This window comes from Fulmarus glacialis, unplaced genomic scaffold (genome assembly GCF_000690835.1).
Source record: "Fulmarus glacialis isolate BGI_N327 unplaced genomic scaffold, ASM69083v1 scaffold8132, whole genome shotgun sequence".
In the NCBI taxonomy this organism is placed as follows: domain Eukaryota; kingdom Metazoa; phylum Chordata; class Aves; order Procellariiformes; family Procellariidae; genus Fulmarus; species Fulmarus glacialis.
Window position 1 is genome coordinate 45,748 of NW_009198451.1, and position 14,279 is coordinate 60,026.

A 14,279-nucleotide genomic window follows, 5' to 3' on the forward strand; every position below is an offset into this window, starting at 1 on the left:
GGCATAAGGCAGACCAGGAGGCACACAACTTCATCTACACCAGATTTAGAGCTTGGGCTCAAGGACTTCACCTTGAAGTCAGCTTTGCTTCACACTGCTCAGAGACCGAAAGGAAGAGACCAGGGAGGATGTGAAAGAGCAGAGACCATCTTCAAAGCCCAGTCCAGCTCTGAAATGTGGCTGGGAAACCTAAGTTGCGGCTTCCCCTATCAACTCAGATATTCAAGGCCAAACTCACTCTGTTCCCAGCTACAGAGGGTTTTTGCTAATTTCCAATGCTGAAAACTCCACCTGCTACTGAGAAACAACCTGGGGTAGTTTGATTTTTTTACCATCCTCACACATGAAAATTCTGCCATTAGAATTTAACAAGCAATTTCTTGTTAAATCCATCCATCTGTAAGTTACCTATCTCAGTTAGACTCCTTGGTAAAGAATTCGCAAAACAAGCTCTCTCTGTTTCAGCTCTTCTACCTTGTTGTGGTGTTTTTTTGCCTGAGTCAAGTTAGTCTGGGCACTCCGTGGAAGACTGTGTGCTCACGTGTATGACACCTCTTTGTATATACATGTATATTTTTAAGAAACCAAAGGCATGAGTTGTTCAGCTCAGAATGCTATGAAGAGCTAAGTTAGTTCTCAGCGCACACACGCAATGAGTTTTAAAGGACTCGGTCAGGATCACTAGAGCAAGACGAAGATCACAGCTGGTATGGCAAAACCTTAGTCAAGACTCCAACTGTCTTGTTGGAGAGAAAGGTCTTGTTTTGGACTGAGTTAATGGAATATCGGAGATCAGTATTCTGCTCAGGGCTGAATACAGTACAAAAATTATTTACCACACACGTTACTTTGGTTTTCAGCTCAAAATCTAACCCTCATGACACATTATGAGAAGAGAATCAAGGTTCATTTCTACCCTGACATCTACCATGGCTTTTGGTTTTATGGCTTTAAATTATAGATATTTCTGTTCATTAATACACAAGAAGCACAGGTAGCCTTGATTCAGACAAAAAGGAAAGAAAAGTTTTAAGGAACGCATGGTTTATGAATGGTTTGTAAATTACAGGCAAACCATGCTGGATAATGGAAAAACCCGTGATTGAGGCCACAGGAGCACATGTTAGAGAACCCTGGTTTGGGTCCCTGTTGATTTGGCTTGGTTGGACCTGAGTTGCTAAGCCATTGCTCTGCCCATGCTCCTCACCCTCCAGCTCATTGTTAGTTCTTTAGCGTGGGGACAGCAGCAGACCCGACCTATCTCTGTGTGTTCATTATCAACATGAGTAAACTCCACATACCTGAGCTGACATCAGCTATCTATCATTGCATCCCCAACACCAAGAGTCAGTGTCATAAGGAAAGGCTATGACTAGACTGCTCTTCCAACAGTAATTAAAAATGGGCTGTCCCGTAATGTTGTATGAAGTTAGCCTGCAGCCCTTTGGTCAGCTGCACACCTCACCTCTACAGCAAACACTCAGAGGCTGGAATTTCATTGCCTTTTCTGCATCTGCTTGCTATTCAGTCCCCAGCTTGTTTGAGCACAGGGCATATGAGAGTCACAAGCCTGCACCACTTTATTTTAATATCTAAGTGTACTTCTGAGTTTCAGAAACGACGTCAAGATGAGTAATACCACACAAATGTAAAATTATCCCCAAGTTTTGCCTGGATGACATGGCCTGAATCAAGACTTCATCTCTAGCTTTTGGATCTGTTCCACCCTATGCACCCCGTCAGCTGCTGGCAGCCTCAGCGCTCATGTGGAAGTAATGACTAATCTCTACAGGAATGTTGCAGCAGCCAAGCTGCTCTGGGCTTGTTATCCAACGGGGAACCGGGAGCGGAGAGTTAGCATTGTTATTAACAATGTGATCATCGATGTTATTGTTGTGGTAGGGCTGGTTCATTAACGAATCAATGTTTGTGCACATCCTTGCCAAACATAAAGTACTCTTCTCAGCACTGAGCACTATTATTATTAGAGTTCCCTCTTGCTGTGTTTTCCTGTTAAAGGTTAGAGATGCTTAAAGGTCTTGACCCTCTGCTAAAAAGGAGTGTCGTGCCTTATTGTTTCTCCCTCTAGCAAGCAGCAGAGAAAGCCACAGCGTCTGAACTGCGGGAAAAGGGAGGACACTGGGAACGGCAACCTGCATCGGACTGGTGGTTCATGGCATGTATCTGGCCCCCAACCATCCTCAATACCAGCTGCTTACAGCAAGGAGTGGGATAACGTATGAGATAACTTGTCCACCGGGTGACACTCACCCTCAACCCACAGAGACACACCGTGCCTTGCGAAAACAGGGGTCTTTGGCCAGTGGGTCTTCAAAGTGTGCACAACAGCTATCCCTTGCTTCTGATGGTTCCTGGCACAATGCTATGCTGAGCAATGATCTGCTCGCCATTTTGTCCTGTGCTTAATCTAGCCCCAGTAAGTAATAAAAAGCAAAGTCCTTCAGCATGGGGGAAACATCTCTGTAATGATACGTTAGGTCTGTGCATCTGTTCTCACAGCAGGGACGTGTACTAGAGCTAATCAGGAGCTGGAAGTTGTGTTCCCCAGGAAATTCTGACATCGGAAAAAAATTAATTCCAAATTAGATCGAAATGCCGACATTTCTAATTTTCTTGCAAAACGAGATTTCTCCCCAAAGTAGTTCTAGGCCATCAGAATGTTTTAGTTTGATAGTGTAATCTTGATTCATTTCATTCTGACTGTTACACTATATTAAAATATTAAATGTCATTATATATATATAATAACACGTATAACATAAAATATATCTGAATTAGTGATCTAATAGAGGATAAAAGTTCAAATGTAATTATTTAAAATGAGGGTCTCTACACTAAGCTGAGGCACCTGACTTAAATGCCTCACTTCAGCAAGCAGTCTCCTTTCCTAGCCAAAAGGGAGCAGTGGACTCCCTGGAGGATGGTTGGGACTACCTGAGTGGGTTACCTGTGAGGATCCCTCTGCTCCCCACTGACTGTAAAGGGAACATCACATGGCATGGTTGCCTCCCAACACATTTACATGCAACAGTGAGAGATTCACCTCTCCTTACTTCTCATGTCTCCAGTGCAGCCATCCTGTCCTGCAGACTAGATAACCCAGGCTCCTCTCATAGTCAATGTAAAGAAATAGGTACTTTTACTATATGATTAATCTCATCCTGATATAGAGATTGTGCTCTAAAAGGGGCTGATTTCTGTTTCCAGGTTATCAATGGTGTCTGAAAGGACTAGACTAGCTCCTCTAAATAGCAGGTCCTCATTCTCTAACTAGCAAGTGTTTAAAATGGCATCACTGGCTTCTAATGAAGGGCCACCAGTGCTTTGTGACATCTTAAACTCTTTATTTCAATGCAATTGCATTTTTATCTGCATTCTTTTTGCTTGTCTCTAACACAGACCCTCCCCGGACATTATTGCCTACATTGCTAGCAGGTCTTTCCATGGCCCATGCACATCAGCATGCTCCCTTCCCTGGGGACTGAGGAGATCTCAGCAGCAACTCCACATGAGGATGTTCCCATATATTTCTGTTAGTGCCAATGATGCTGTGCCACATATGGAAATTGAGAAAAGACTCAGTGGACCAGGGATTCAAAGCAATTGGGCGTTTAATGGATACTTTCTAGGTGTATGAGGAGGGGAACCAATGTGGTGGGAATGGCGTGCTGGGGCCAGAAAGGAGGACAGCTCATTTACTCACCTTCTCTCTGTTGCTGTGGGATCATGGGAGGCGGCTGTGGGAAGGCTTGGCTAATCTGGCCATAAGCAGCAGGATAAGCAGCTACAGGGGAGAGAAAGGGAGAGAAGAAAGAGGGACAGATTTCAGTGCTGGGAAGCAAGGAGCTTTCACTCCAAACCATCATACCAAGCTAGAGGTTGGCTTTCCCCCTGCATTTTGGCTCTGGGAAGGGCCATCTCATGCAGCCTGAGATGTGGCAGAAGCACCACAGTCATGTTCCATGGCCGTGAGCACCCATCCTCCCTTCAGCTTCGTCAGCAGTAACGCCGGGGACAGCCACGTGGTGTAAATGAGGGTCTCCGCTGAGACGTCTCCCAGCAGAGACACGTAACCATCCCAGATGGCAGCACAAACGCATCTGTTCACGAGCTCGGCGCCTTGATGCCCATGCTGACAGCCACGCACAGAGCACATGCACACGTTTCCCTGTGTAATCTCTCTTGCACCCTGATTAATTCACATGCTCATAAAAACAGTTCACACGTGTGTTTCCTCCCTTACTCTAACCTTCATATGACCACACACTGTATAGGCACAGTTGCACATACTCTATCAAATATACATTTTCTTTCATGTCTGTAGAGACTTTCTCTCTCTCACAGAAACACAGTGGAAACAGTGTGCGGCAATTAAACAGTTTTCCCCACCTCAGCTCCCCCACCAAGCAGACAAGGGGAGCCATTCAGTACCACAGATGGTAGATGATGTGCCTTGCTGCTAAAAATACAGAGTACGGGTCGCCTGTGAGCCCAGAGAGAGGGGGATAGGGGCCATGTGTGTGCAGAGGGGTTAATTAACAGCTCAAAGGGTTGAGCTGCTTCCCATCTATCAAACCTCACAAGCAATAAATGACAATAACTAAAACACCGGCAAATGAAGCCCTACATGGAGAATTAAATTAAGTTTCCAGATACAGCGCTGACATGAGATAATAGCCATTCCTCAGCGGGAGCCCATGATTGCTCCAGTTACCACAGGAAATAATGACTTTGGGGTGGCAGCTTCCTCGCAACGTTGGCCACGGACACCTCGCGAGGGGAGGCAGAACACGGCGGGGTCATGATCTGCACCAGGTCACTTTGGCTGGTGTCAGTCCATCAACTGCAAAGGAGCTGCTCAGCGTACAGGGCGATGCGAGTGGAGGCTGACCCGATGGGAGCCATGGAGAAAGCTGCTGGGAAGCTAGGAGTATGTCTGTGTAGCTCCTAAGCAAACCTCAAACTAACTAGTTGGGGTATGGCCAGTGTAGACATACCCTAAAATACGGGTATGTGCAGATATACCATACCCTGCCAGGCTCTGCAGGGTCTGGTTACCCATCTCCCCTCCTCACTGCAGCATCCAGGAGACCTGATGTAGAAAGTGGTCCCAATTCAGTGGCCTGATTTTGCACCTGTGCACTGTGCTAAGCAGACCGGACCTGGTCCTGCTAATGAAGCTGCACCAAGGTAGAGGTCAATGGGAACCTTTCCCTGGGGAAAGGGAGGAGGTTGCTTCCTTAGGGAGAGAAGACCCTGGGCTTTATGTTTGTTTTCACAAGAAGTGAAAATTTAATCTGAGAGTCTGTGGCCCCCTGCTCACCCCTGTGTCAGCAAACACCTCCCTTCCCTCAGGCCCCTCAGGTGTGTTCAGAGATTAAAGGCTTTAGAGAAGAGAAAGATTTATTGGGAGAAAGTGTTAATACTAACGACCTGCGTACTGCTGCACTCCAGCGTAGGCTTGCTGCAAGGGGTCTGCTGCAGTGGGGCTCTGTGCTGTAGAGACACAAGAGAGAAAAAGAATTAAGGGGTTAAAACATGACAAGCACTCTCCCTTTCTCATCCCTCACACTATGTGGTGTGAGACAGACAGACCCCGGGGCTGAAGGTCCCAGAAGAGGAGCAGCTTGCTCATCCTATGGACGGGAATGCACAGAGCCCCTCATGATGGCCAGAAGGGCTCTGTCCCCCAGCCATCACCCTGTGAGACTTTGGAGCAGAGGGCAAACAAACCTCTCCCCTCCTTCCCCAAACTTAAACTATGGACCCCACCTCTGATCATGAGGATTTTTTGTCATTGCAGTAATCAACCCCAAAGAGCCCTCATCTTAAGTCAGGACTGACACTGTGCTAGGTGCTGTGCAAACTCAGATCTCAGTGACAGCTACAGTTGCAGGAAACTTTCAATCAGAGCAGAAAACAACAGAGGCATAGCAGGAGGAAGGAGAAGAGAACAAAGCAGTGGCTCCTGCCATCCCGACATCCCTTCGAAGGACCGTGTTGCTGCCAGGCAGCCCCCTGTGTGAGAGAAGATGCTGCTTGGAGGGGAGGGGGACACCACTTATCTGTTCCAGGGAGGATGCTGTGAATCTCTGCGTAAGGCCTGCAGTCCCTTGCTGGCTTCAAAGTGCATTTTCTGTCTTTACAAGTGTGCATTCCTCCCCCCTAAAACTATTTATTTTTGTGAAACTTTGAAGTGTATCTCAAATAAAACCAAAGCTAGTTAAGATATTTTTTTCCTTTTCCCCTTTTGTTGATAGGGAGACAAAGAGAGAGACAGAGAAACGCATTGGATAAGCTCTTTCTTTATCTGCAGCAATAAAATATTTAAAGCAAAGCTTGGCTGAACCTCCAGTCCAAATGTCACCTTGGCCCTAATATTTCACTTCTTGTTATGAGTTTAATTTGTATTTATTGGTGCTGCACAGTTCTACATTTACATGGTCCCTCTGGCTTTGTACTTGTAGCATGATCCCTTAGGGAGCTGCCACTTTCCCCCCTCCATCCCACCTTCTTCCTTCCTACAAGCACAGAGGTGTGGCTGGAGGCAGGAACTTAGAGGTTGCGAAGGTGTGGGCCTCTTAGAAGGAAATCTAGTGCCATTGACCTACTCAAGGAGAGACACTGACTGTGTGTCAAAGTATGGGGGAAGTTGGCAAACGTGAGTGTTAAGGACCCAAGGAACATGGACAAAGTGTTTTCTTACAGATGCAAACACCAGCTTGAACCTTGACTTCAAAGATCACCATTGATCATGATGGAAGCTCGCAAGGTTTTGCACTTATCTCTCAAAATACAAGGAGGAATGGTGAGAAGACCAAACTTTCAGGGGACAAACCTAATTAGCTGGCAAAGGCTTGGAGGCTCCTGTTCATTATGGGCATTACTGGATCACAAGGACTTTGAGGATGGGGTAGTCACAGGAAGAAATAAGTGGGATTGCAGTCTTAGGTTGGAGGTTGCTTGGTTGATTTCCTAGATGACTTTTGGCAGGTCCCTCAATATGTGTGTACGTGAAATGGGAAAGCACTGCCCTACTGTAAGGATTTTCACCCCTTGAAAAGGGGTGTGAGGAGAACACATTAAAACCTGTGGGAGATCAATGGAAGGCATAGTAGAAATGCAAAGCTATATTTTTAAAGAGTAGATGCTCCAGGAAACTGGCGGAAATGCTTGGAAAATATAAAAACTCTTTCCACTAAAGTCTATTGTTTTTAACCTCTGCTCAGAACTGTTTTCCTCTAAAAACAGAACGTTGAGCATATTGCTCCAGAAGAAAACTGAACGACTATGTAAGGTTGAATGATACACCAGTTCCTGCACCCCTTTGGGAGAATGGATCATAATAACTTGGAGCACCCAAAATGACCAAGTCCTGACAGGTAGAAGAATCTCCTGAGGAAGGTGAGGGAACATGTGGTAAAGGAAGCAAATCTTTATAAGACAGCTATGGTTTTGCAGTCTGCAGTAAAGGAAATGATCTACCATATCTGCCCTAAAGGCAACTGCTCTTCCTTGGTTGCACTCAGCTGTTTATAGAGCTAGAAGAGACTGTCTCTGCTACTCAGGAGATACACTCACAGCGTTTCCTTCCTCTCCAGCTGAGGCTGGACTCAGGCATGCTTGTTCTCTCTCTGACATACTGACAATTAGCAATGACTGCCTCTTCATTGATACAGGAGAAGTTATTGAGCAGTACCTGTCTGACTGTCATCCTTTCTTTTATTCCTTGCCTTAGCTGGGCACACGTGGGAACTGCCCACTCTCCCAGCTGTAGCTGAGTCTGTGTCCTGAACAGGACCACCCAGCTCACTGCTGAGCTGTTTTCCTCACCCCGTCTGTGGATATCTTGCCTGCCTTTGGAGCCATACTCTGCCCATCGTAACCAGCTTAGGTTAATTTCAGCTTAGGAAATATGCACCGAAAATCATGGTTCATCTTCAAGATTAAATATTAAAACTGAGCAAATGCTTTATTTAAAGGGTTTGGAACAACATGCCTTTGAATGCAGCTTTTTTCCCTCCCACACAAAGCTTTTAGAGTTCATTATTTTACCGAGTCTTTATGACTTGTCAGCAAGGGTCGTATCTAACCAGGTTTTTCTTTCTCAGGAGGCTGCTTTGTGCCCCAGATCATGCAGGTATTTTCCTCCTGGCTTACAGCACATGCCAGCCAGTGGGAAGACTCTCCCCTGATTTCAGTCAGCTTTGCTCCAAGCTGGGAATCACTTACTCATCGGTAAAGCAAGATGGCTGGTCTAACACACAGGACCCTAACACTGCCACAACCATCCCTGGACGCTCTTGAAAAGGAGCGAATTGAAAGCATCCCTGGGCTGTAGGACTAGACAGCATGGGGAGGCAGCAACTTCTGGCTTGGGGCTCTGTGTTTTATTCGTAGTCTCATACCCTACCTTGGCTGTTTGGGAGAAGCAGTGGTGGTGAGTCACCACCTGCAGGAATTTAACTTGGCAGCTTTAAAAAACAGAAGTGATGACTTTAGCTCACTGAAGAACTCGTCTTCCTTTGCTCGAAGAGTGTGTTTACTCAGCAAATGAAGATGTGACTTCAGTACAGTGGATGTGTCCATGCTGGCCAACATGGTCTTTGAAGATTCAGGGACACAGACTCCAGGGCTGGCTGGGTACCCCGGCACGAAGCCAAGGTAGCTTGGGCAGCCATGAACATATCTTCATGCTGCTGCTCACTCTGCCAGATGAATTAAACCTAGCGAAGGGCATAACCGCCTGTACTTCCAGCTGTAGAGTGGATGAGGCCAACGGCTGGTATCGATCCAGAAATCTCAAGACACAGATTAGATATGTGAGGAAGTTGTGGCCATTCTGTGTCCAGTAAAGTGACAGCCCTCCTACATTCTAATGACCCATGAGAATTTAAGCAAGGGCTCAGATGTACGAGAGGCTCACGATCCAGAGCCAACCTGCCCCAGGGGTTACGTGTGACTCCAGGCTGGAGCACACCACGTGCTAAAATTCAAAGTGATGGGGAGACATGAATCATTTCTGTGTCTCAACACAAGGAGATCATGAGGAAGGTTGCTTTCTTCCTCCATAAGATACACATAAATTAATAGGGTGTGCACCCCTGTGGCCTTCACACAGATCATGCAGCGCTAAGGTAGGAGAGTTACCCTGTCTCAGCCACCCTTTCTCTCCATCCAGCTGGTCAGTCTTCTCTGTTACTGCAAATATTATTTGAACATGGACATGCGGGGTTGGGAACAGACCTTAGCTCCTCTGCATGCTGTCTGTGCCAGGGTGTAAGCTCTCTATGGCCCAGAAGCTAAATAGCTGAATAAGGGCTGGTAAGAGCTACAGGTATATAGGAGGTGCTAGATGAGGGACATGGATATCATAAAGCACCTTAAAGGGGCTTTTGGACCAGAACTAGCATGTCTAAGTTGTAACATCATCAAAAGACCTGATGACTGTCTGTGCAAATGTGCCCACAGATAACATTTGAAATAGCTTTCCTCATGGAGATCTTACATCCAATGTACAGACGTTTAAGAGATTAAATGTGATGTAATGTACACACTGAGGATCAGCTGGTGAAGTGAAAGAAGCAGAGAGATTCCTGAGAGGCCAGAGGACAACTATCAATCACGTCAGCCCCGCTGAAGTCCATGTAGCTCTGCTGCTTTACAGAAGCTGAGGATCTGGCCTTGCCAGGGCAAACTAAAGGTGTACTGTGAAAACAGATGCTAATAGTAACTTCATTTGGCAGCTCAGGGCAAGAGCCTTATCCCTGGACATCGCTTCTATATTAATTTGATCATTTCCATATCTCCATGAGAAAAATGCTGCTCAGATACAATTGTCTCTTTGTGAGATGATCCTGGCCAAGATGCCACAAGGTGACCATGGCAGATAACCTTCCATAAACCTGGAGACATAAAACAAGCCAATGACCTACTATATGGCCATAAATATAAATTTAACGAAGGCAGCACTTATTCATTAGGCAGAAGTCAAGAAATGACTCCCAAGTCCTTCAAAGAAAGTAGATCCGTTAATGTCACTTTCCAAATCCTCTGCCTGATGCCAAAAACCAAGGATGATTTCCCAAGTCAGCATGAAATACCAGTGCTTTAAAATTAACACCAGGAAGATTTCTTACTACTGATATATCTCTAGATTGAAATCCAACTTTTTAAATTAACACCAGGAAGCTTTCTTACTACTGATATATCTCTAGATTGAAATCCAATTTTTTAAAGGGCCATTCAGCTAGTGTTGGGCTCGACATTTAGCTTTTGTCAGAGAATGAAAGGATGGAGGTGGCAGAATGAAGCACATTGTTGAAAATAAATAAAATCGGTTTAAGTGGTGTTCTATAAAGAATCCCTCCTGAGGTGCCAGTAAGCCAGCTACAGTGTCTGGCCAAGACAAGCTGTCATAGGGGCGCCCCAGGTAAAAATGATTGTAGGGGACAGAAGGCTGGAGTCTGCTGCGACGGTCAGGGGTGTAAATCAGGAGAAGCTGCGCTGAAGCCAGTGGAGGTGGTGAGGAAAAAGGATGGTGGTTACTGCCTGAGCCATGAAAAGGGGACCCTCCATCCCCCTCAGCTCGGGGTAAGAGAAAGCCAAGGAAATCCGCTGTCTGAAATCAGAGGAGTCCAGTGCTTCTGAGAGACAAAAACAGGGTCTGGCACATTTTGGGCCCCTAAGACACCCTGGGATTTCCCTTTGGTGGAAGAAGTCAGCAAATCTTACACCAATATGATGTCGTCTTCACCCCCTGTTTCTGACTGACGATGCATTTCCCGACAGACATGCTTTATTCCATCTATTTCACTCTTATTTTGCAGCACTGCTCCCTGCACAGGTCTACAAGAACGTGTTATCACCCGGATCCACAGCTTTGTGCTCTGCCCCATCTATTCATTCCTCTCACTGTCCCGGAGGTATTTTACACCTCTCCCAGTAGCTGCAGCTTGACCACTATCACCTCTGGGAGGGCGGGTGGGAGAGGAGAACAATCCAAGAGAGGCAGTGCTGTTCAGACGATGGGGGGCAAATAAAATGATAGCAAAAAAAAAAAAAAAAAAAATCTATGTAAAGGCCAGGATTAGAATAAATAAATAAATAACTGAGTGGGAGGGCTCTATTCACCTTCTCTTTAAATCCAATTTAAATCACTCTCTACAGCCCTAATCTATATCCATAATTATATCATTTCGTACAACAAGCTTGCGAGAGGTCTTCAGAAATTTATGTAGATTAAAATTCATGGATGCCATAGTACAGATTCCATATTATTAAGATTGATTAGGACAGCTGATGCTGTGATTAAAGAAGCCAGCGTTTACTGTTGTAATTAATTAGGTATTCAGACACAACAATAACTGCAATAACAGAAAGAATGTGCTGATCCGGCAGAAAACAGAGACTGATCCTGTGTTTTATAGTCTCGTTTCACCATTTAGGGGCTGGACACCACTCAGTCAAAGACATGTTGTTCCTCTGTCCCTTCCCCTACACATCAAAGGAGCCAAGAAATCCAGAGCATTTGTGCCTTCTGCTCCATCCTGTTAGTTGGAAAGCCCTTTTGGTAGCATCGCCAGGTATTGTGGATGCTTGTTTGGGACAACATATGGGCCTACTATAAAATTCATATAGTTCATCCCTGGAAATCAGGATTATCTTTATTATTTTCTTAATAGTCCCACCTCCAAGCCCCATCTCTAATCAGGCCCCTGCTGAGATGGGTGCTGTGCAAACACATGATAGGAGTCGTGTCTGGCAATGAAGAACTTCCAGTGGACAAAGCAAGAAAGACACAGAAGGCTCAGCAATGCAGACAGGTGGAGGTGGCTGGCCAAGGTGACGTACTAACACAACAGCAGAGTCAGGACCAGACTTCCCTCCCTTTGCCTAAGGCCACAACACTAAGTCAGGGTCAGGTTTTAAAAGCTATTAAGGCACTTAACTCCATAGTTTTGGGGAGCTTAGTTTAAGTCACCTTTGAAAATAAAGCTCAAGGTCTTAATTCACTTAACTCACACCTCTGAGAATGTCAGCACAGAGCCTGATTTGTATTTACACCCTCCTCCAGATCAGAGGAGAAAACACTTTGGCTCTGGAAAGGCTCCCACAACTGCCTTAAACAACCTCATTCATTATGGCTGCAGCGTGATCGTTGGAAGTACACGGCATCATTAAAGTAGCTTAGACTACAATTGAAGATGGCAACTTGTTATTATATTTTTAATGAGTGCATTCCTTCACTTATTTATTTTACTAGTAAAGCGTGGTTTATGGCACGTGGCAGATTGTTACAAATGGGTCAAATAAATGCTTCCTAGTCATAATGATGTTTCAGGTGCTCACTGTTGCAGTTTTGGAACTGCTGATACAAAATATGAACAGGAAAGCTCTCACCCGGAGGTTTAGGGTGGACAAACACAACACAGCCAAAGATTTCCCGTAGTAAGTAACTTAGCCTTGGGGCCGCTGATCCAGGTACATTTCTAGGGCATGGTGTATGTCTGGACCGAATGCTGCGGGTCTCGGTTTTCATCCTGGACCTTCTACAGGTGCAGGCAGGTCACTCTTTTTCTGTTGTCCTGATTCACCTCCTCTCTAAACTCTTCTTATCTGAAAGCTTTCAGGACTGAAATGTCAGGGTGGGCACTGGGGTGGGGGAAGTCAGTCCCCTTCCCTGCCTGCACAAGTGAAGCCCTGATCTTGCCCAATGCCACTGGATGGTCTCTGTCGTGATCAGGACTGATCCTGGACTGACTGGTCCACAACAGCAGCCTGCCCACCAGCAGCGTTGTTAGCTAATTGACAAGCTAATAGATAAGGATATCATATTAGCATGCCGGCAACTCCTCCCCTACAAAATTAGCTTGGGTAATGATAATAATTACAAATGGAGTTTGAATCCTGTCTCTGCTGGCAATGGGTGAAATTGGTTACTGCCTGATAGCTCTTTGAGCCAAGGAAAATGAATTGATGGTCTTGGTTCGGTTCCTAAGACATGAGTTTCTACAGCACAGGAATTCACCCATGGGGGACACTTTTACTGCCAATCTCAGTGGTGGCTTGGAAACATGTGGGTATAAAGGCTTGGCTGCCCATTCGTACTGCCAGCTAGTCCTCACTGGAGAGGGCTGGACCCCAAACAAGGTATGAAGTGGAGCTTGCGGTCTTGCTAGCCCAGATGTACCCACAGTGTAACCAAAGGGGAGTGGGGGGATCTCTGCTGTGTCTGCAGAGAGGAGAGACAGAGCTAGTCCTGGCAGTGGTGGGCGGTCAGAAACAGAACCACCGTGTGCCTGAGAACAGTAAATGAGACAACATGTTTTTAATGTATTATGAGCAACCAAGGGAACTTTGTTTTTGTTTTCCTCAGCAACCTAAGCCCAGACCAAATGCACTGAAGAACTCAGTATCCTGGAAAGCATTCCCCATCTGAGGCTCCACAAAGTTGCCATACCATTGGATCCGTCCCTGGCGCTGGTCAAGCTGGACGTGCCTTGGCCCAGGAGGAATAAGTTTGTTTGGGAGCTGTTGGACACTGTGGGGTGTATTTCCGCTTCTTCCCGGGCACATCACTGGGCAAAAGACCACAGAGCAGTCCTCACTCTTTTCTGGGGGGTCTACTCTGTGCCTCCTTCCAGTTCCCTCATTTCACTGATCCTTTGACAGCCAATCCATTCTCTCTCTTGTTTGCAGCCCTTTGCTCTCCCCGTTTTCTCACCTCTCCCTCCCCCTCTCTTCCCAAGGAGGCTTTATCTTTGGAGCGAGCATTTTGTCCAGTCCTTCACAATGCAATCCAGTAGGGCAGGACGTGTTACTGGAGAGCAGAGTGCTGATGGTGTGAGACACAGCAACAACCAGTGCAGATGGTCTCCACTGTTATTGTACATCACACACTGTTACAAGAGAGGCACTGGGCTCTGGGTGGTTAAGAAGCTTTGGCAGAAGAGCGCAATCCCTGTTACTACGGCTAATGTGGAAATGGCAAATGCTCTTGCGCTGCTGCAGAGTGACTCACAAGATCATGGCACAACAGATTATGCTCTTTGGCCCCACTATATGTTGTGACACATTGCCATGTTCAATAGCTCTGCAGGCTGAAAGACTAAAGGGCAGGCATTAATACACAAAAAGGTCAGATCTCCAAAGGGGCTCAGACTAGTGGAAGGGGAAATATTTACTCCCTTGTTAGTCTGTCCATGTCAAAAAGTGCACTGTGAGGCATTATGTACTGGCTGATCTTGGAGAAGGTG

The 14,279-nt window shown here is 46.1% G+C and overlaps 1 protein-coding gene across 1 annotated transcript in view; it reads right to left on the minus strand.

The window, feature by feature from the left end:
• LOC104073212 (CUGBP Elav-like family member 4) overlaps window positions 1–14,279 on the minus strand; it is an 80,365-nt gene that overhangs the window by 23,905 nt on the left and 42,181 nt on the right. The window contains exons 6-7 of the mRNA XM_009572907.1: window positions 5,455–5,517; window positions 3,725–3,805 (exon numbers count right to left, since the gene is read on the minus strand). Coding sequence (XP_009571202.1) covers window positions 3,725–3,805; window positions 5,455–5,517 — 144 coding nt within the window. The remainder of the gene's footprint in view (window positions 1–3,724; window positions 3,806–5,454; window positions 5,518–14,279) is intronic.